We start from the raw sequence: 19,596 nt of genomic DNA, 5'->3' as shown, positions 1-19,596 counted from the left end.
AATAATAATGACGGTGTGTTGGAAACTAAATACAACAGGACTTAAACAGATGGAAGCTAATACCAGATGATGGTACTCCCTAGATTTTTGTTTTTGTTTCAGGCATTACCCACACCAATACTAAAATCAAAGTTTGATAAATGGAATAAAATTATTCAAACGTTATATGGAATAACAGAAGACAGAGAATAAAATGTAAAACTTTACTACAGCAGAAAGGAGGAGGATTAAGTGTTTCAAATCTGCAAAAAATACTTCTATGCTACACAGTGGATGCAGTGGATGAAGGGGAACCAGAGGTCAAATGGCTTAATTCAACCCCCCCGCCTGGATACAGAGTCCTCATCTCTGCAGTTGTTTCTTAAGCGGACTAAAACCAGACATTGCCTCAGCTGTTAAAAGTTCCTGCATTGGTCTGAATGATGCACACCTGTCCAGAGTTTGCAGACACACCATACATGTCCATGACCAAATACTGTCTAAGAAAAATAAAAATGAAGAGCTTCACTCACATACTCTGTTGGTTGATCAGGTCAAACAATTAGAGAGAACATTACTGTCCTACTCAAATGTGTGGATGGGTCAAATACAAGCTTCAAACATGCATTCTTGCTCTCTGAAGTCTGTCCCATTAACCTGATGGGCAGGGACTTGATGTGCAAATTAGGCCTTTGTCTGATGTCAACCCCAGAAGGTGTCAAAGTTCAAAGACTATCTGATCTGGAACCACATTTTTCACACTCCTTTGTCTACCACACCCAAACCTGAGGTATGCATATCAAAGGAAATTACAATCATCAACAACCTCTTCTGAACTTCTTACAGAAGCTGAGAAAACAGTTTCAACAGCTGCAACAGATTTCATTTCATTTTCATTTTCACTGACACTGCAGTGCTATTCTAAAAGTTTAACATCTGTTGTGCACACTCAAAGAACAATCCAGCTGGTATCTAAAAGCACTTCTTATTATTTTTCTTTTTTGTCTGAAGAACGAGCTACAGCTTTTACAGCCCTACAGGAGGTCCCGAAGACACTGTGGGCTGTCAGCAAGTATGATGTTGGCCTCGTCAAAGACTGTGAACCTGTTGTCATCACTCCTAAGTCAGACTTTAGACCTTGCAAGGCTCAATATCCACTCAAACAAGAAGCCATTGATGGCATAACACCAGTGTTTGAGTCTCTTAAAGCAGCAGGAGTAATTGTTCCCTGTGATGACCCTCCAGTGTGCACACCTTTGTTCCCTGTCAAGAAAATCAGAGACAAAGATCAACCAACAGAGAGGCGTTTAGTTTAGCGAGCAGTTAATGCAGCAGTCCAGTCCAGAGCCCCAAATGTTCCAAACCCTTACACCATCTTGTCTCAGGTCCCACCTAAAGCTAAATTCTTTTCAGTGGTAGACCTTTCAAATGCTTTCTTTAATGTTCCAGTTCATCCAGAAAGTCAATTCTGGTTCATTTTCAACTTCAGTGGGCGAGGCTGCACATTCACTGGCCTGTGCCAAGGTTACTGTGAAAGTCCCACCATTTACACTGAGGCTCTCAGACAAAGTCTTGACTCTTTGTTCTCTCTCCAGGCACTGCTTTGTTACAGGATGTTGATGACCTTATGATCTGCAGCCCGACCAAAGAGCAGTGTGAAGCCAACACAGTCAAACTCTTGAAACGTCTGGCTAATAGCGCTCACAAAGCCAGCTTGTCTAAACTTCAGTTTGTCCAGGAAAAGGTTGTTTTCTTGGGTCATGTCATTACTTCTGAAGGAAAGATTCTTTCACCAAAAAGAGTAGATGCAATTCAGAATCTTCCAAACCCATCACAAAAAAAAACCAAAAACAGATGATGTCATTTCTTGGCGTGTGCTCTTATTGTAGACAATTCATTTCAAACTATGCTGTTCTTGAAGCTCCACTCGCCTCCCTCATTCATGGCAAAGGTCTACAATCACAGGATAAGATCACATGGACTCCTGAAGCTGAACAATCTTTCACTGAACTAAAGCTTGCCTAACAGACCGCCGCAACTTTGGGTCTACCTGACCCCAGCAGGCCTTTCACTCAAACGGTAGATGAGAAAAATACACAGCAAATTCAGGTCACTGGAATAAACTCTGTGTGAGTTAAAATCAGCTCAATCTGAGTGTACATGTGAGACCATCGAATAAACTCTAGAGCCGAGTTAAAGTAACTCTTTTCTGGGAGTTGATTCTTAACTCTTATCAGGAGTTAAAATAAACTCTTACGGGAGTTAAAATACTTCTCTCACTGAGAGTAAAATTGACTCCCATCTTGAGTTACATGAACTCATTCTCAGTGTTTGTGGTTACTATTTTACAGATACATTTTCTTGTACAGATGTTATGTGTCAGACAACTCTAGACACCATCAGATGAAAACCTACCAATTTTTATTGGTCATTGTGGCAAAGCTGCTGTGCTCTCATCAGAATGAGCAAAGTGACAGACAGCTAGTAGTCCTTTTCAATAAACCAGACCTTGTCATGTGTGGGAAGTGTAACTCAGTGGACAGTGTCACTCATGGTGCAGATGTATCTAACATCAAATCAACAACAATTCACCAGAAACATGAGCAAATGAAAAACAGCAATAGTAACTGTACAACAGGCAACATCTAAACACATATAAATACATCTAAAAATATCTAAAATACATCTAAACACACAATGCATGATGGGAAAACTCTACTCCCTAGATTTGAAGTGGCAGTAGGGGCGTGGCAACAAAGCTGTTGGGAATGAACTCAGGAACAGAGTTGATTCACTGCTCTCAACACCGTGTGAATGAACTACTTTTTCTAACACTGCTCAGGAGCATCACTAAACACTAGCTGGAGTCTAAGTGCGTGAATGTACTCTAAAAATCTAACTCTTTCACTCTTTTTTGTTTAACTCCCAATTTTTTCACTCTGGGAATTTGCTGTGTAAATGTATGACTTCTGTTTTGTTGCAGAATCACAGATATAAACTACGTACTGTAGCTTATACAAACAAAAACTTAGGAGTTGTTACAGTCCTGATAATCCAAAATCTTTATAAACAAACATCTTCTCTGCATCTGACTGCTGCTGTGGATAACTCCTGGCAGCTCTTCTTAATTCATCATGTGAACATTGAACGCTGACTTTTAGCTCAATACCCAGTTTCACCAGTAGGTGTCAGTAACAGACAAAAGAAGGTGCATACAGTGCTGTGAAAAAGTATTTGCCCCCTTTCTGATTCCTGAGTTTTACATATATATATATATATATATATATTTTTTTTTTTTTTTTTTTTTTTGGCATATTTATCACACTTAAGTGTTTCAGACCATCAAACCAATTTTTATATTTCACAAAGACAACCCAAGTAAATAGAAAATGCAGTGTCTGAATGAATATTTCATTTTTTAAGGGGAAAAAAATCCAAACCTATCTGTCCTATCTGTGTGATAATTGGTGATGAGTCTTTCTCATCGCTGTGGAGGAATGTTGTCCCATTCTTCTCAGAATTGTTTTAACTCAGCCATATTGGAGGGTCTTCCAGCATGAACTGCCTGCTTCAGGTCACACCCCAGCATCTCGACCGGATTTAAGTCCGGACTTTGACTTGACCACTCCAAAACCTTCATTTTGTTTATTTTAGCCATTCAGAGGTGGACTTGCTGGTATGTTTCAGGTCACTGTCTTGCTGCATAACCCAAGAGTGCTTGAGCTTGAGGTCATGAACTGATGGCTGGACGTTGGACTTCATGGTTCCATCAATCACAGTAAGTGGTCCAGGTCCTGAAGCAGCAAAGCAGCCCCAGACCATGTTTGACTGTTGGCATGATGTTCTTTTATCAAATGCTGTGTAATTTTTACTCCAGATGTAACGGCCTGCACACCTTCCAGAAAGTCCTACTTTTGTCTCGTCAGTCCACAGAATATTTCTCCAGAAGTCTTGGGGATCATCAGGATGTTTGTTGGCAAATGTGAGACGAGCCTTTGTGTTCTTTTTTGTCAGCAGTGGTTTTGGCCTTCCATGATGCCATTGTTGCCCAGTGTTTTTCTGATGGTTGAGTCATGACTGAGGCCAGTGAGGCCTGCAGGTCTTTAGATGTGGTTCTGGGTTCTTTTGGGACCTCCTGGATGAGTCACCAATGCAGTCCTGAAGTAATTTTGGTTCCCAGTTCAAGTGATGAAACGGGTTAAAATATGGCAAAAGTGGTGTAAGTGGCAACACTGTAATTTAAAAAATGTTCTTAGTTTTTAAGGCATCTGGAGACCCCCTCTCAGTGTCTCACAACCCCAAATGGGGTCCCGACTCCAACGTTGAGAACCCCTGCTCTATGGACGAACACTAACATTTGTATTAAGGCTGTTATATTCAGCTATTGTAAAGGTTATTTTAAATATACCATGTATTTCATGGCTTTGACAAAATAAATTACCAAGAAAGTAATGTGGAAACAAAATCAAAGTTTGATGACAAAATAAAGAGACATTTCTATCCTCAAATAAGGAGATCATTATCACACAGCCAGGATACAATTAAAACTGTAGGAGTTTAACATGAAAACTTTATCTTAGACAGATTACAGTGGTCATCTATGAAGTCAGCAGTCATATCTGTATGATTAAAGACATTTTATTTAGCTGTTTTATCTTTAATGTAAGGAAGCATATTACATTCAGTGGAAAAATGCACATGAAGAGACAGGAGATGCACATGCTCCTGTCTTTCTGACTCAAAGTTTTCATCAAGTATACAGGCGTCAGACACAACTTTCACATGTACACTTGTGGGAGGCTGAAGACAACTTGTTTGGTAGTCCTCTGGTTTTGGGTGATGATTTCATACAGATATCAACAAAACTAAAATACAAAAATACTGAGGTCAGCAAAAACCCTTTAGCAGCACAGGAAGTATCACTGGGAAACACCTTAAGAGTATGTATACAATTAGGGCAATGTCTCCAGCAAAGCACAGGATCATATGCAATGCCCTTTTGTATAGAATGTAAAAACAAGAATGTGCAGCAGGTTATTTAATGTCACCACCATGCACCACCTCAACACCTTCAGTCACAAATATCAGCAAACAGAGTAAATTACAGACTTTACTTGTGCTAAGTGAAATGAGCTGCACTGAAAGTAAGGAGAAACAAAAATCAGATGTCAACAGGTTCTGCTAACCCTGATGTTCTCTGGTCTCCTCATCATCCTCACTGTCTTCAGTCTCAGCTCCAGAAGAGTCTTCAGTCCTGACTTCAGTCTCTGGTTGTAAATGCCTCTCTGGATCTGAGATTCTGGCTTGTTCTGCTCCTCCACAGTCCTCTCCATCAGCTACTGCTTCTGCCTCTCTTTTCTCCCCAGTTTGGTTTGGAAGAGCCCCTGAATCCTGACCTCTGACACATTTGTGTTTTTTTACCTGCCAATGCCAAGCAAATGTTTGATTACAATCACTGCAGCTGTAGGGTTTCAAACCTCTGTGATGTGCCATGTGACGTTCAAGATCACGCCTTACTCTGAAACTTTTTCCACACTCAGAACAGCTGAAGGTTTTATGAGAAAGACTTGAATCCTGACCTCTGACACACTTGTGTCTTTTGATTTGACATTTCCAAGAAAATGTCTTTGTGCAGTCACTGCAGCTGTAGGGTTTCTCACCTCTGTGATGTGCCATGTGAAGGGACAGGCAATAATTTCGCCTAAATGTTTTATTGCACAAGGAGCAGCAGAAGGGTCTCTCTCCTGTGTGCACTTTCATGTGTCTGGTCAAAGCTCCCTTAAGACTGAATCTTGTGCCACACTCAGAGCAGCTGAAGGGTCTCTCTCCTGTGTGAACTCTAAAATGCCTGATCAGATCTTTATTGCTTTGGAATCTTTTACTGCACTCAGAGCAGCTGAAAGTGTCATCATTGAAGTGAGTTCTCATGTGGGTTTGCATGTTACATTCATGTGTAAATTTCTTAAAACAAACAGAGCAGCTGAAAGTTTTTTCTCCTGTATGCAATCTCATGTGTTGTGTCAGAATATATTTTATATTAAATGTTTTTCCACACTCAGAGCAGCTAAAGGGTTTCTCTCCTGTATGAGCTGTCAAATGGCGTGTGAGATGATTTTTAAAGGTGAATCTTTTACCACACTCAGAACAGCTAAAGGGTTTCTCTCCCGTGTGAAACCTCATATGATCTTCCATATGACCCTTCTGTGTAAATCTTTTGCTGCAAACAGAGCAGCTGAAGGGTTTCTCTCCTGTGTGAATTCTCATGTGTAGTGTCAGACTCTGGCTTGTTGACAAGGTTTTACCACACTCAGAGCATCTATGTGATTTCTTGTCCTTGTGACTCCTATGTATATTTTTCACAGAGTTTGAACCTGACTGATCTTCTCCGTTATCCCTCCAATCATCACTGTCATCACTCTCAGCTCCAGAAGAGTCTTCACAGTCCTCTCCACCAGCTCCTGTTTCCAACTGTTCATTTTGTCTCTCATGAAGCTGAGAGGTCTGAGGTTTCTCTTCATCATCTTCACTCTTTAACAAGACTGAACCGAAAAGGAGCGTGGTGGTGTCATCCACCTTGAGCTCTTGAAGCTGCTCTCCCTCCTGACTAATCCACAGTTCCTCCTGTTCCTCTTTCATGTGTGGGGACCTATTGTCCTCCTGGGGGCTCTCTGCTTCACTCACCAACAGCTGCTGGGAGTCTGCAGGAAGCACTGAAATAAACAAAGACACACCAAGGGAATCTGTGAGGTTATATTCAACCCAATTTGGTATTAAAGGTTATAGCGTTATACATTTACTTCAAACACATTCTTCACTACATACTGTATGTGTGATATGTAGTTGCTGTAATAGTTATATCCATAAAGGATCTCTGGTGCTCAGTCAGAGTGACCATCAGGTTCTAGATCACCTCTCTTAAAAGTCCCCCCTACCCTGATTGTTCAGTCTGGCAGAGCGACCAGCTCTTGGAAGAGTCCTGTTGGTCCAAACTTATTTCATGTGAGAATTCTGGAGGCCACTGAGCTCTTGGGAACCTTCAGAGCAGGAGAAATGTTGTTTTTTTAGCCTTTCCCAGATCTGTGCCTGTCAACAACCTTGTCTCTGAGCTCTGCAGGTCCTTTGACCTCACGGCTTAGATTTTTGCTCTGATATCATTGTCAGCAGTGAGGCCTTCTTTAGAGAGGTGTGTGCTTTTAGAATCATGTCCAATCAGTTTCATTTAGCACAGATGGCCTCCAATCAAGGTGTAGAAACTAGGTCTGACAGCTTCTGTTCGACTGGTCGATTGTTTGGTCTAAAAGCTGACCAAGATTCCCCCCACGGACTAGGGGGAAGACAGAGTGAGAAGTCAGTGAGCAGCTGACTGATCTGAGACGTGCAATGCAGCTCTGGGAAATACAGGTAGTGAAGCACACACAGGACAAATGGGCTTTTTCAGACAATTTTACAGCAGCATCTTCAACTTGTCACAAAGATGCAGGCTGTTTGCATTGAAGTGGAGCAGCTGAGTGTTTCTGCTCTGCCCTCCCTCACAGCATCAGCTCCCACGGTCAGTTTAATTCACCTGTTGGCAAATAGGCTGTGTGGTATCATCTCCTTTTATAATTTCCTAAAAGTGTTCACGTTAGCGTTAGCTTTGTCAAGGAAATTTCTAATATTCCTTATATTTCTAATGCTTCATAGATGTTCTGTTAAGCTAATTCAAGGTCCCAGGTCACACTGTATGGTCAGGAGTGGAGACTCGGCATCTCTCCTCTTCTCCTGGGTTGATAGTCTAAACTCACATTCCTGGGTCAGATTAAATGCTGTTTGTTCCTTTAGTCAAGGATTGTTTTCCTCCCAGCCTGTGGGCTTGTGAACCTTAGACAGAGACAGTCTGGCTCCAGTATGGCAGAGTCTGCGGATCATATTTTAAGTTATGATCAAGATTAAGGTTTACCAAAAGGCATAAGAGGGTGAACTACTTTGGGCTTCGTTAGAAATCTGGCTTCAACCTCTCACTGTGTTGATGTCACTGTTTCTCCTCGACCGAGACTAAGTAAACAGCTCAACCTAAGTCATCTCGTCTCTCATGTCTTTCTCTTACCTCAGTTTTTGGAGAATTCATGAAATATTTCTTTATCAAGCTTCTCTTACAGAAAGACAGAAAGAAGAGGTGATTAAAAAAACATGTCTGCTGGTTATTAAGTCCCGACTGGGGAACTCTTTCCCTCTCCCTTCCATAAATAAACGCTGCATGCTGTCTGCTTCATGCCCGTTAATAACACTGCACGGACTGGATCAAGTGATCCTGTTATTAGTTACGTTATGAATTAATGAAAATAAAGATCTGAGGTTATTTTGTAGGCTATGAAGAGTTAATGCGCTGGGATCATGGAGATCTCGTGTAGGCAGGTGCACGCTGATCGTCTTTCAATTTTATTTTTTTATATTTTTTTCAGGACGACGTGATGAGCCTAAAGAATGTATTTTTTAAAAGGCCAAGCCAACATCTCAGATCTGAGGGAAGAGTGACGATTAAAAACAAATGCCTGATTTAATTCATTCTCTTGGCTTTACTGCAGGATGACCCAAGTTTATATGCAGGTGACAAACAAGTAATATGTACACGTGGACCATCTCTGTTGTACATGAGTCACCAGACTATGTCCACAGGCGGTGATCGTGTGGTGGAGTGTGAACAACCTGAACTCTCATTATCCTGAAAACGTTCATGAACTATGTGGTCATCATGTCACAGTTTATGTAGGTTTGTATTACACACAGTTAGAGATTCAGAATAGACTGAAAAAATGATGAAAATAATGTTTCCACTTTCCTTATATATTCCTTACCATGATGGTCTGGACCAGGACCTGGACCACTTGGAACAATAAATTCTGCTCTCTACCAAAAATCCTGAAGGAGAATGTCTGGCTATCAGTTCAACAGTTCGACCAACATTTCTGTAAAGAAGAGTGGGTAAAATTCCTCCACATTGATGTGAAAGGCTCAGCTATCACAAACGCTTGCTTGCAGTTATTACTAATAAGAAATAACTGAAGTCCACATTCTGTGGCTGGTTCAAGTGAGTTTGGTTCACTGTGCAGTGGAGAGGAGAATCTCACAGCGAGGCTGGTGAGGCTCTCTGCTGCTGAGCAGGTTTGAGGAGGTTTTTTAAGCAGGATTTGGCAGATCCAAAGAGACTGGCAGGATCAAAGGAGATTGACAACATTCAGTTACACAGGATGCAATCAATAGGAAGACACACAATTGATACCCAACATTTCCAATGACTGGATTACATTTTGTATGTTCAACAGAATCAAAAGAGTTGAAGAAATCCATGAAAGGAATCCAGCTTTCTAATCCTAAGGGATTGGTAGATTAACATGTCTAACATAATCATTTAGCTTAATAAAAGGTAGATACATACATACACAATGACAGTTTATCAATAGGAAGAAGAGGTCACCAGATATCAAGTTTGAATAAATTCTTATTGGACTCCTAACGTAGCAAAGAGATGTGGCCCAGTTCTGATTAAACTGACTGAAAATAACATAGCTGACGGTTTGTGACGTTTATCTCCAATCAAACAGCGCAGCTGAAATATTAAATAACTAGTTACATTCATACATCCACCTGTTGTCATAACCTTATAAAAAAAGACATTTCAGATGAACCTCACCACTGATTTATTTATTTATAGGCTGTACAACAGCAGTGGGAGTCACAGTCTGTCTGCACTGAACAGTAATATCTGTCATACATTCGAATCACAATCTCAACCTGGATGCACTATGCTGTAACATTATTACTGTCATTTAAACTGGAACTCTTATTCTATATTCACTGTACACTTACTGTTCATATTCACCATGCCATGATTGTAGCATTTATAATGTTGCATTACATTATGTTGCATTATAGTATAGAATATTATTTTATATCCTACACTATATTATACTACCATCATTTTTTTGAGCGTTAACTTGATATTAATGTTCATTCTACAATATCAACTGCGCTGTTCTCTGTTGATCTTGTCCTACTTATAATCTTGCTCCTCAGTAGTGCACATGTAACCATTCTACTTGACCTCTTTTGCACTACTTCATGTTCATGGCAGAACACTTCTTCGTAAACAATTTGCTGCCTACAAGTGTACCATGTCACTTCACACAAACTCGTGTCACTCACTTTGCTCTTGCTTGCAACAAATGCAAATTGTATTAATATTTACATCCTGTACCTTATTTAATTACTTATTTAACTTTATTTCATTTATATTGTTTATTTCTATTCTATTGTATTTTTACCACCTGTGGTGTTGCTGCAATGCCAGAATTTCTCCTCTGGGGATCAATAAAGTCTTATCTTATCTTATCTTATCTTATTTTAAATGCAGACATTAACTGTCTTTCCATAATTACTATTACATGCTCTGTGTTTTACATCATTAGAATTCAAACCGGTTAATGCACTCTCACATCAGAGAGATGTTCACTATATAGGACTGTTATATATGTATTAGTGAAAATATTATACTGCAATGTTCTTGTTATAATGTAATGCAATTGTAAGCTGTCATATTATCTGCAGACGCAGCTCAACTTGTTTCCTGTCTGTTAAGTTTAGCTGAGACCTCTCGTCGACCTCTTATCTATTCACCAAATATGGATTGCGAGTGTGTTCTCTGCATTCTGCCAAACATGGGGTCCCTGCTTTCTACAGCTGAGAGGCAGAATAGATATAGATGCATTGTTTTTGTCAGTTTTACCTAGGGTTGTCCCGATTCCAATACCAGTATCAGAAATACGTTCGATACTTCTTAAAACGCAGGTATTGTATCGGCGAGTACACATGAGTATGTACCGATCTGATACTGTTTGGTTTAACTTCATATTTTGCTTCGTTCAGCCATGCTAAATGTTAGCGCTACAGACCGGAAATCAATTCTTCTTCGCTAACCCTAACCCTAACCCTAACCCTGTATGAACAGGCTTCCACTTTTAGCGCAGCGGAGACCAACAAAGGGGCCACTGCTGCAACGGTTGATGAAGACTGGGTGAGAGTTTTTCTCTGAATGTGATCGTCAAAACACCAGACTGGCGCCGTCAAGACCAGAGGTGACACAGTTTATAAAAAGTTAAATAACTTTTGAACCATAAATCGTTGCCTCTTGCTTGTTTTTCCTCTTGAAGCTAGCTGTTGTGTTTTCCCATTGACACTACTGATGCCTTTGAATCTTGTGCAGCAGCATTTTCAGTGAGCCTGGACCTCGTGTGACTTCTGGGGGCTTTAATGATTAAATCCACACCAGTAAACCTGATATTGAACATTTTTTTATCCATTTTAATCGAATTATGATAACTTATTACCACTAGCTTGAATGCTAACCGCCAAAATATTTCTCTCTGAGTGGCCGTCAGCCAATAGCAGGCTGTTCCTTAATCACATGATGCTGCACAAAACAGCTGAAAGGGAGAGAGTTCAATGCACTTGATGACTTACACTACTGTATACATTAAGCACATATCTGTATACAACAATTGTTAATATGTGAGTTGTGAGTTTTATTTTGTATTTGGAAAAGTGCAACAAAGTCTGTGATTCAGCCTCCTGTGTTACTGTTATTTTAATATTTAGCAGCAAAACTCAATAATCAGCAGAAAAAACAACTTTAGGGTCACAGAGATGCTGAACATTATGATTCTATTTGTTGAGCCACGTTCTGAGTCAAACATAGGTCTAAAATAATCTGCTAGTCTGAACAGTCAGTTCAGAAAGTTCGGACTGGTATCGGATCAGTACTCGGTATCGGCCGATAACCAACACCTTGGTATTGGAATCGTATCGGGCAGAAGAAAATGGTAACATCGCTAGTTTTAGCCACAGTGGAGAAATATCACGGAGTTTGAATGTCTGATGAAAACTACATCACATTTTAGTCTAGTTTTAGCCACCCTGATGAAAACTAAACGGACTTGTTGTCAGTTTTAGTCATCACAGATCTATCTTTGTTGGTCTTAGTCTAGTTTTTGTCATGGGAGAGAGACTGTTGGTGAAATTAACCCTGCAGTGCTGAATGCTGTGAAGTGTGGGTGAGTTTTCTGTAATTCAGATTTATGGATGTGGAATTTACCCAGTAATGGATGTTTCTTAATGTTAGTCAGCCCTGATGTCCACTACAAAGGACACCAATTAAAAGTTGTGTTTTGAAAGAGGTAAAATTACTGTGTCTTTTAAAAAATCTTAGTAAACTGAAGTCAAGACTTTGATATTAAAGAAAAAGTTCATATATGTACGGAAGTGGATTAGGGTCATTTTTGATGAAAAGATATTTTTGGGCAAATCGAGATTAACTTCGAAACTTGTTTTTATTAACAGCGGATCATAGACGCTCTGTGTTTCTGTGGCAAACAGAGAATCTCCTTGTTGTTGAATCAAATAATAAGGGATAATTTCACATATTCACTGATATGAGGCTTAAGGCAAACTGTAGAGAAAAGCACGATCCTCTGTTATTGTCTTAAATACTTTCAGGACAATCTTTGATGCCTGTCCCCTTCAAGAACAAGAAGCCCGTTTCCATGAGTGTAAATAAACCCACCTGCTCTGTGCAGCTTTATCTCAGGGATTAAAATCACATCCAGCAGCTTCCTCTGGCGGTGGAGCTCCTCTTCGTATTCAGATCTGGTTTCTCGTCCTCTCAGGTCTCTGAGAACCGCAGCGAGCAGCCTCCGTCCGAATAAAGCTTTAAGATCCTCAAAGCCGGACATTTCCACACATCCAAGAGTCGAAGAAGGAAAAGAAAACTACAACATTACTCTGCTAACGTTAGCACAGACACACACGCTAGCTGAGCTCTGACGGAAGACCAAAGGAAGAACTTCAGAGGAAGCTTCGAGGGCTTCTTCTTCTTCTTCTTCTGTGGTTTAATGGCGGCTGGCAACTAGCGTTCAGGAGCATTACCGCCACCTGCTGGAGTGTGGGCCAGAGCACCTTGTTCTAGGAGGAACTAAACACAGGTACAGCTCATAAAACTAGTTCATGAAAAGTTCAGTATTTTTTCACTCATTTCAGAAAATGAAACCCATGTATCATATAGACTCATTACACAGAGTGAAATATTTCAAACCTTTATTTCTTGAAATGTTGATGATTATGGCTTACAGATAATGAAAAGTCTGCTGGAAGTCCATTCTCTAAATACAAGCTTAGGTTGGACACAGAAACTAAAATATCTGGGCATTAACATTAATAAGAATTTAGAAGAGCTATACAATAATAATGACGGTGTGTTGGAAACTAAATACAACAGGACTTAAACAGATGGAAGCTAATACCAGATGATGGTACTCCCTAGATTTTTGTTTTTGTTTCAGGCATTACCCACACCAATACTAAAATCAAAGTTTGATAAATGGAATAAAATTATGTCAGACTTTATATGGAATAACAGAAGACAGAGAATAAAATGTTAAACTTTACTACACAGCTTTACACATTATTAAGCAAATGACATTTTTCTCTTATTTTCCTGAATATTAATGCAAATGACAGTCAGAGTATTTATCGAGTCATCAGCCGTTAGAGCATAATTCAAATGTTTTTTTAACAAACTTCATAATGATAACTATTATTTTTTTAAAAATAAAAACCTCACAAAGCACTGTTCCACATTATTAAGCAGGCCACAGGTTTCAGCAATATATGAAAGAAAAAGGATCTCTGCTGCTGAAAAGTGTCAAATAGTGTAATGCCTTGGAAGAGGAATGAAAACATTAGATATTTCATGAAAACTTAAGCGTGATCATCGTACTGTGAAGAAATTTGTGGCTGATTCAGAGCACAGACAGGTTCATGCAGATAAAGACATAATGAGGAAGGTTTCTGACGGACAAATACATCAGATTAAGAGAGCAGATGCTAAAATGCCATTACAAAGCAGCAAACAAGTATTTGAAGCTGCTGGTGCCTCTGGAGTCCCACCAACCTCAAGGTGTAGGATCCTCCAGAGGCCTGCAGTCGTGTATAAACCTACTATTCAGCCCCCCCTTACCAATGCTCACAAGCAGAAACGGTTGCAGTGGGCCCAGAAATACATGAAGACTCATTTTCAAACTGTCTTGTTGACTGATGAGTGCCGTGCAACCCTGGATGGTCCAGATGGAGGAGTAGTGGATGGTTGGTGGATGGCCACCATGTCCCAACAAGGCTGTGACATCAGCAAGGAGGGGGCGGAGTCATGTTTTGGGCTGTATTCATGAGGAGAGAGCTGATAGGGCCCTTTAGGGTCCCTGAAGGTGTGAAAATGACCTCGGCAAAGTATCTAGAGTTTCTGACTGACCACTTTCTTCCATGGTACAAAAAGAAGAACCGTGCCTTCTGTAGCAAAATGATCTTCATGCATGACAATGCTCCATCTCATGCTGCAAAGAATCCCTCTGTGTCATTGGCTGCTATGGGCATAAAAGGAGAGAAACTCATGGTGTGGCCTCCATCCTCCCTTGACCTTTAACCCTTCTGAGAACCTTTGGAGCATCCTCAAGCTAAAGATCTATGAGGGTAGGAGGCAGTTCACATCAAAACAGCAGCTCTGGGAGGATATTCTGACATCCTGCAAAAAAAAATTCAAGCAGAAACTCTCCAAAAACTCACAAGTTCAATGGATGCAAGAATAGTGAAGGTGATATCAAAGAAGGGCTCCTATGTTAACATGGAACTTGTCCTGTTAAGATGTTTTTGATTGAAATAGCTTTGATTTCAGTAAATATGACCCCCTGATGCTGTAAATTCAACAAAAGAACATTTTCAGTTCTTTACAACCATGAAATCTTTTTAAAACTGTTTTGAATAATAATGTGGAACAGTGCTTTATGAGGTTTTTATTTGTTTAAAAATAATAGTTATCATTATGAAGTTTGTTTAAAAATATTTGAATTATGCTCTAACGGCTGATGACTTGAAAAATATTCTGACTGGCATTTGCATTAATATTTAGGAAAATACGAGAAAAATGTCATTTGCTTAATAATGTGGAAAGCGGTGTACAGCAGAAAGAAGAAGGAGGATTAAGTGTTTCAAATCTGCAAAATTATTTCTATGCTACACAGATTTTCAAAATAATGCAGTGGATGAGACTCTGGCTTGTTCTGCTCCTCCACAGTCCTCTCCATCAGCTACTGCTTCTGCCTCTCTTTTATCCTCAGTTTGGTTTGGAAGAGCCCCTGAATCCTGACCTCTGACACACTTGTGTCTTCTTACCTGCCAATGCCAAACGAATGTTTGATTACAATCACTGCAGCTGTAGGGTTTCTCACCTCTGACGTGTCATGTGGAGGGACAGCACAAAATTTTACCAAGGGATGCAGGATATTATCGGTATCGGTCGATAGTAAAATTTACACCGATGTGTACGGCTGATAATGCATGTTTGAAGCTTGTATTTGACCCATCCACACATTTGAGTGGGACAGTAATGTTCTCTCTAATTGTTTGACCTGATCAACCAACAGAGCATACATAACCTCCACTTAATTTAGGTTTTTTAGTGAATTTTAAAGCTTTTATCACAGAATGTGTGGCTCTTGAGTCAACTAAGAATACAACATTCTGTTCTGTGATGGTCAACGTCTGTTGTGGAAACTTCTTTAAATGATCAGATGTGTACTGAACATATGTTAGAGCAATTGTATGTCTACTGTCTGAGCTCTTCATAGGTTGTGTATTAATCTGCTCAGTGTGTGTGTGTGAGTGTGGTGCAGTACCTTCTTCCGATCTCACAAGTTGGTTTGGCTTGTCAGCAGGAGTCCATCCCTCTCGACAACCCTCAACCATTTTCAGTCCGACTTGTCTGCTGGGGTTGATGAGGTATTTCTGTGACAATCACGTCTCCAATGCCACAGAGGAAACAGACATCACTTGGGGTTTTTCTTTCCCAGTTCCTGTGTCGGCCACGTCATTTCCCTCGGTGTTCATGGCCTGACTGCCCCTGTTCTCAGACTGTTATACATGGTTACTGCTGCCATGGTCATGGACATGTATGGCATGTCTGCGAAGGTGTGCATCATTCAGACCAATGCAGGAACTTTTAACAGCTGAGGCAATGTCTGGTTTTAGTCCGCTTAAGTAACAACTGCAGAGATGAGGACTCTGTATCCAGGTGGGGGGGTTAAATTAATCCATTTAATCCATTAATCCAAATTAATCCATTTGACCCCTTTCATCCACTGCATTATTTTGAGAATCTGTGTAACATAGAAATAATTTTGCAGATTTGGAACACTTAATCCTCCTCCTTTCTGCTGTAGTAAAGTTTTACATTTTATTCTCTGTCTTCTGTTATTCCATATAAAGTTTGAATAATTTTATTCCATTTATCAAACTTTGATTTTAGTATTGGTGTGGGAAACGCCTGAAACAAAAACAAAAATCTAGGGAGTACCATCATCTGGTATTAGCTTCCATCTGTTTAAGTCCTGTTGTATTTAGTTTCCAACACACCGTCATTATTATTGTATAGCTCTTATAAATTCTTATTAATGTTAATGCCCAGATATTTTAGTTTCTGTGTCCAACCTAAGCTTGTATTAAGAGAATGGACTTCCAGCAGACTTTTCATTATCTGTAAGCCATAATCATCAACATTTCAAGAAATAAAGGTTTGATATATTTCACTCTGTGTAATGAGTCTATATGATAAATGGGTTTCACTTTCTAAAACAAAGACCAGAAAGAGGGACCTCATTACACTGATTTTAAGGTCTCTGCATTGGCTACCCATCTCTTTTAGAATAGATTTTAAGGTTCTTTTACTGGTTTTTAAAGCTCTTAATGGTCTTGGCCCATCTTATTTATCTGATTTGCTGTTACCCTATGAGCCCAGTAGAGCCCTCAGGTCTTCGGGAAGTTCTCTGTTAACAGTACCCAAAGTTAAAACTAAAACATACAGTGAGGCATCTTTTTTTTACTACGGCCCCCGTCTATGGGACAGCTTACCTGAAGACCTGAGAGCTGCACCAAGTGTTCATGTTTTTAAAGCAAACTTAAGACCTACCTTGTTAGCCTGGCCTTTAACTACACTTTATGTCATTAAGTGAATTTTGTTTGAGTGGTGTAGCATTTATCTCTCTCTAGATTTAACTGTCAGGATTGTTTTTTAGTATTTCATCCTGGTATCATGATCTACCATGTTCTCTTTATGTGTATTAGACTTATTGTATACAGTTTTATTGAACTATTTTGGTGCTCCTATTTCAGTATCTTTTTGTTCTGTTTTCGTTTCCTTTTAATTTATTATTTCTTACTTTGTTTTATGATTTTAACCTAACCTCCAGTGTTTCCTCATTTCGAATTTTAAGATGGCGTTTCCTCATTGCGCATGTTCCTGCTTTTACTGAATCCACTGCTCATCATATGAAATGGGCTTGGTAAATGGATCTGAGCTTGTGTAGCTCTTTTCTAGTCATCTGACTACTCAATGCACTTTATAACCTGCCACTATTGTGTTTGGATTGAGGGGTGGGGATGAGGGGACAGGGATGGGCTGGGGTGGAGTCGGGTATTCTTTCTTTCTTTTGTTTTCTTCTTATGTGTAAAGCACTTTGTGCTACATTGTGTTGTATGAAAAAGTGCTATACACATAAAGACTGACTGATAAAATGAGTGAGAAAATATTGAACTTTTCATGATATTCTAATTTTATGAGCTGTACCTGTGTTTATTTCCTCCTAGAACAATATACTCTGGCCCACACTTCAGCATAGGTAATGCTCCTAAACGCTAGTTTAGCCAGCCGCCATTAAACCACAGAAGAAGAAGAAGAAGAAACGGGGGTGGAGAGAAGAAGAAGAAGCCCTCTAAAGTTCTTCCTTTGGTCTCTCCGTCAGAGCTCAGCTAGCATGTGTGTCTGTGCTAACATTAGCAGAGTAATGTTGTAGTTTTCTTTTCCTTCTTCGACTCTTGGATGTGTGGAAATGTCCGGCTTTGAGGATCTTAAAGCTTTATTCGGACGGAGGCTGCTCGCTGCGGTTATCAGAGACCTGAGAGGACGAGAAACCAGATCTGAATACGAAGAGGAGCTCCACCGCCAGAGGAAGCTGCTGGATGTGATTTTAATCCCTGAGATAAAGCTGCACAGAGCAGGTGGGTTTATTTACACTCATAGAAACGGGCTTCTTGTTTTTGAAGGGGACAGGCATAAAAATTAACCTGAATGGAAACGACGGGTGTTTTCGCTTCACTGGTGTCCGTGATTCAGCCGTTGGTGTGTTTACCTAACGGTCTCTGCTGCAGTCACAGATTCGACACACATTCACAAACATATCAACAGAGATTTACCAGCCACATCTCTCATTTATTGCAGCTAAAGTGTTTGAATGAGTGAATAGAGCAGTCATGCATTTATTCATATACCCTCCAAAGACCCAGCAGTTAATTTTTGTCCTCTGTACTGATGGCTTTCATGGTTTATTTTAACTTGACAAAGTCAACAAACTGTAGTTGTAGAAGTCCCAAAAGCATAAAAATTCACCGTAAGAGCTGAATGCCTGCACAGGGGCTGCAAGATTTTCACTCTCTACCGTAGCTCTCTTTGTTTACGTTGCTCCGCTAACTTTTCTCACCGTAGTCAAGGTACCTTGTGTTACTTCAGTCACTTCCTTTGTGCCGTTTTCAAAGTAAAAGTCTGCCAGTGTTAAACAGGAAGTAAAGATACCTCAGCTTAAATCAATACAAAACTTACAGAATAAACCATTACAAAAGGCTATATCTGTAGAAACGCTTATGGCTCAACATTTACACTAAATTTGGTTACACTCTTTCTGGACTCTGCACTGATCCCAGGTCGGCTGAAATAATCCCAGGGTCTGATCAGATATTGTGTACAACAGGTTGCCAAGGTTTTAAAGTCATAAACAGTCATGCTGCATGAATGTGAATCATGAATATTCCAGTCTTGTAGCATCAGTGGGTCTAAAAAACGTTAAAAATGTTTAAAAATTCCCACCTGATACAAGGACAGCATATTTATGACTGACCTGTTTAGATTACTTGTAAATAAATCCTCTGTCTAAAGTGTAGCTAATTAAGCCATACTCTGTGTGTGTGTATATTATATAATACAGTGCTTAACAAATTTATTAGACCACCTGTCATATTTGTCTCGAAGACCATCCAGCATCATGAAGTGCTTTAATGCGGACTCTTTCATTTTCAGTGAGCTCTCCACGTTTTACCATTTTTAAACAGGAATGAGGAATTTCAAACTGAATTCACCCAAATTTCGCTCGCTGGGCTTCTCTGACAACACACATATAAACACAAAAATGCATTGCAAGACCAGTCTTATTATAACGAAATACTGTTCAAACGGTTTGATTTTCCAGGGACAAATTTTTCTCCTAAAGCCTTTGATTTCTCGTGGATTTTCTCAGAAAGTGCAGCGCTTCCTGCTTTTAGCGCAGCAGAGGAATGATAGCCTATTTAGAACAATATTTCTACTTCCCCTTTTTCAATTTTATCTGCTTCTTGGAAGTGATGAACTATCTTTTCTAACCTTAACACGGAAGTTTTAATCCTGTCTCCTCCATCATCTGAGCAGTGATATGTAGCCGGTGGAGGAGACAGGGG

The 19,596-nt window shown here is 39.9% G+C and overlaps 1 protein-coding gene across 1 annotated transcript; it reads right to left on the bottom strand.

Moving 5' to 3' along the window:
• Positions 1-1,182: 1,182 nt before the first annotated feature.
• Positions 1,183-12,866, bottom strand: LOC121521763 (zinc finger protein OZF-like). The gene is made up of 3 exons (XM_041805922.1): positions 12,575-12,866; positions 5,401-6,689; positions 1,183-1,242 (listed from the first exon to the last, which is right to left on the bottom strand). Exons 1-3 carry the CDS (start codon positions 12,741-12,743, stop codon positions 1,183-1,185), a joined length of 1,518 nt encoding a protein of 505 aa, XP_041661856.1. The 5' UTR covers positions 12,744-12,866.
• Between the last annotated feature and the right edge of the window lie 6,730 nt (positions 12,867-19,596).

Source organism: Cheilinus undulatus, linkage group 14, assembly GCF_018320785.1.
Source record: "Cheilinus undulatus linkage group 14, ASM1832078v1, whole genome shotgun sequence".
Lineage (NCBI taxonomy): Eukaryota > Metazoa > Chordata > Actinopteri > Labriformes > Labridae > Cheilinus > Cheilinus undulatus.
This window is presented reverse-complemented; position numbering and strand designations above follow the sequence as displayed.

Bases quoted from the DNA above. Each gene is read 5' to 3' on its own strand.
- LOC121521763 (XM_041805922.1), bottom strand. From the start codon at position 12,743: ATGTCCGGCTTTGAGGATCTTAAAGCTTTATTCGGACGGAGGCTGCTC. The intron at 6,690-12,574 runs GTGGGTTTATTT...TGTTTATTTCAG, and splicing joins GATAAAGCTGCACAGAGCAG to TGCTTCCTGCAGACTCCCAG. The intron at 1,243-5,400 runs GTAAAAAAACAC...TTTTCTTGACAG, and splicing joins CATTTGCTTGGCATTGGCAG to GGAACAAAGGTGTGCACACT.